Here is a 3,358-nt window from a genome sequence, read left to right on the forward strand (position 1 = left end):
AATTAAAGAAGAGAATTATAACATCTTTCGTCACATATATTTTTAACGAGGATCTTAACCTAAGGAAAATTAGATAGAGATTAATGCATTTATCCTTTAGATCTTGTTAAACAACCAACTCACAAAATAGAAGAAAGAGATAGATCAACGACTTCAAAAGTAGCCTCTTCAAGGTGGAAACCTCCTTTACATTCTACAAATGAACAATTCTTGGAGAATTCAAATGAAAAGACCTCCTTTCTATATATATGATTCTAATGTGTCATAATATAATAAGAGCCTACACAACAATAATAATGTAAGGGCTCAAAAATAACAATAGTGGGCTACTCTGGGGCACAATAATAACAATATGGGGACAACATGGGAACAACAATAACAATAAGGTGTTACAATGACAAAAATAATAAGGGAATACACTAGTATTATAGGGACCTAACATGCCCCTTTCCTTCAAAAACGTGTTGTCCTCAACACTTGAGTAGTTCCATATGCTTCTGTATAAAATTCTCATCTTACCATGTGGAATATTCAGTGGGTAAGTTCTTCCACTTAATTAGATACTCTGAAATTGATCGATTTCGTAGGTGTCAAGTTCTTATTTCTGTTACAACTTTAGGTTACAAGATAAATTTTCTTCCTCATCAAGTTCTCACAATATTGTTTGAACTAGTAGCTTGTCACCTATCACCTTCTTTAAGCGTGAACCATGGAAAAAAGGATGCACTTGGGAAGATGCACAAAGTTCCAATTTGTATGCCATAGTAGTAATATTTTGCAATACCTTATATGGACCATAATCTTTTAGTGATAATTTATTATCCTTCTTAGCTTACCTGAGGGAAATTTATTGTTATGGTTGTAGTCGAAGAAATAACTAGACACCTAAATCAAAAGTTATTTCGCTGCGATGGTTATGTGCTTCTTGGTTCATTCTATTTTGTGCCAAAGTGAGGTGATCCTTTAAGAGTTGGAGAACTTTTTGTTGATGCTTTATAGATCATTTGATCAAATAGATCATCAATGCGAGGGAAAGGATATTGATTTCTAATAGTTACTCGATTCAATTGCACCTATTCAACACAGAGCCAAAGGGATCCATCTTTCTTCTTTACAAATATCACCGGATCTTCCCAAGGTGAAACACTAGGTCTAATCATACTCGTGTCAAATAACTCTTGAAATTTCACTTGCAACTCATGAAGTTCAACAATAGACATTCGGTAGGGAGCTTTGGATATAGGTTCGGTACCAGGCTTTAGCTCTATGGAGAAGTCAATCTCCCGCTTTGGAGGCAAACCGAGCAACTCCTCTCGAATGACATCAGAGAATTTTGAAGGAAAGGATATTGTTCAAAGGATGAAAAATTTTCTCACCTAAAGTCATTACAACATACATTTGACATTGTTTCCTAAGACTTCTCTTCATCTGCAAGAATGAGAAAAGTCTTAAAGAAATAGGTCTCTTTTACCCATGGATAACCATAGATTGACCCTCATCACTTAAAACCTTGAGTCTTTTGCTTTGAAAACTAGGCACAATCCAATGGGCTTCAATCGAGTCCATCACACTTATCACATAATAGTGACCAAGTGGCGTCACATAAAGATTCACATTTGTGACACACACTTCCAAGTCTAAAGGGTACTCTTGAACTAACCATTCAACCTTTTGAGATTTCCCTAAGGCCATCTGAACGTGATTAAAATCATCTTTCTCTATCGCCACCAATTTACATTTCAATAAAGCATTAGGAGAAATAAAATTTTTAATTGTGCTAGGATCAATCAAAATTGTAACAACCATACTATTTAGCTTACCTAATGCTTCAAGCATTGTAGGGTGATGCTCGACCTAGAGATTTTATTTTGGACATTTTTTTATTAGGTTGCCATCTATGACCAACACTCTCCATGATAAAACTCAAAATTTCAAAGTGTAAATGGTTCAAAATTTTAAGATGACTCATCTAGAACACCAAAAAGCTAAAATCATAGTGTTGAGGCTAGATGTTATCCACTTTGAGGGAGAATCCTCCTTTTATAATGAAAACAATGTAAAATAAGGTCAAATACTAATTAATTTGACATTTTTTTTTATCTAAGGGAAAAAGTTTCAGTTTGATAAAACTAATTAATGAGGCCGCCCAACTATACCCTTAGCCATGCCATTCAACTACCTAAACACTAGAGACTAAGTTGCCCAAGTGTTGTTATTGGTTTGCCAAGAAAAAAAGCCCTTAAAACCACTTAAACTACAATAAGGTATAGCTCAATAAGATATATCTCATAGTTGTAATTATTCAAAATTCTAATTTCACTTCTATCCTAATAAATTAATCATAATTAATTTCAAGCTCATTCTAGCTGATTTCAAGCTAATTAGGGTAAAAAGCGTTTCGAAAAAAAACAAACAAACCCGGTGAATAAAAACATGAAATTTTAACCTCATGCACATCAAAATAAATACAGGGAATGACAGTATATAATCGGTAGAATGTACTCTCCTTGTACATTACATACATACATCAAGTTTCCAAATTTAAAGTCAAATTAATTCCAACTTCTAACCATCAACCACAACGCAGGTCATCAATTTTCCTGCGGTTTCTGTTGGGGGTTTTGCTGGTGATCAAGAGACCTTCTGAATAACATAATGTGCGGCTCAGGGCGGTGAATAGCATAGTGCATCCACCCGCGAGACTGCTGAATCCCAATTGCTCGCCATTCATTCTGAATATAATAAAAACAGAACGAACTAAACTCAACAAATAAAGACGAAATAGAAGCAAAGACAACCGGAGGCTTACCTCACTCAGAAGGCGATCCCTCGGAAGTAGCCGCGCAACATCGGGTGGAAGTTTCACATGCCTGAACATAGAGAGTCAAAACATCAGACTCAAAGCTGAGATAGAAAGGGATTTTTATGGAATTTAATCTCAGAGAGAAATTCTAAAGAAAAATTCTTAAAATGGGAACTTTTTTTATACTCATAGTTATCGTCGTAGTACTTGTCAGAATAATCAATCTGAGGCATTTTTCCGGCCTGTAAAATCTCGAAGCTTCAGAGTGATATAAAATGGCACACAAGAACCTGCGAAAACAGAATCCCGCTTAGATTTGGTAGATTAGATTTCCAGATGCGTAAGGGAAAGTCGTTAAAAATGCCACGAAATGCAGATTCGTTTACAGCTAAATTCAAAAAGAGAAACAATATGTATAATGTTCATGTTCCAGGCAGCTTTTTAATTTCATTTCTTACGCTTAAAGAGGTTGGTCGGCTGCGTTTCCTCTTTTTTTTTTTTTTTTCCTTAATTAGGAAAGGAATACGACATTTGCCATAATAATTAAATAGAATC

At 34.9% G+C, this 3,358-nt stretch overlaps 1 protein-coding gene across 1 annotated transcript; it reads right to left on the minus strand.

Moving 5' to 3' along the window:
- Window positions 1-2,591: 2,591 nt before the first annotated feature.
- LOC149147482 (cyclin-dependent kinases regulatory subunit 2-like) lies at window positions 2,592-3,036 on the minus strand. The gene is made up of 3 exons (XM_089440744.1): window positions 2,987-3,036; window positions 2,810-2,873; window positions 2,592-2,732 (listed from the first exon to the last, which is right to left on the minus strand). Exons 1-3 carry the CDS (start codon window positions 3,034-3,036, stop codon window positions 2,592-2,594), a joined length of 255 nt encoding a protein of 84 aa, XP_089296870.1.
- Window positions 3,037-3,358: the final 322 nt, after the last annotated feature.

Source organism: Pinus tabuliformis, chromosome 9 (assembly GCF_031772625.1).
Source record: "Pinus tabuliformis cultivar Carrire ecotype Pingquan chromosome 9, CPIR1, whole genome shotgun sequence".
In the NCBI taxonomy this organism is placed as follows: domain Eukaryota; kingdom Viridiplantae; phylum Streptophyta; class Pinopsida; order Pinales; family Pinaceae; genus Pinus; species Pinus tabuliformis.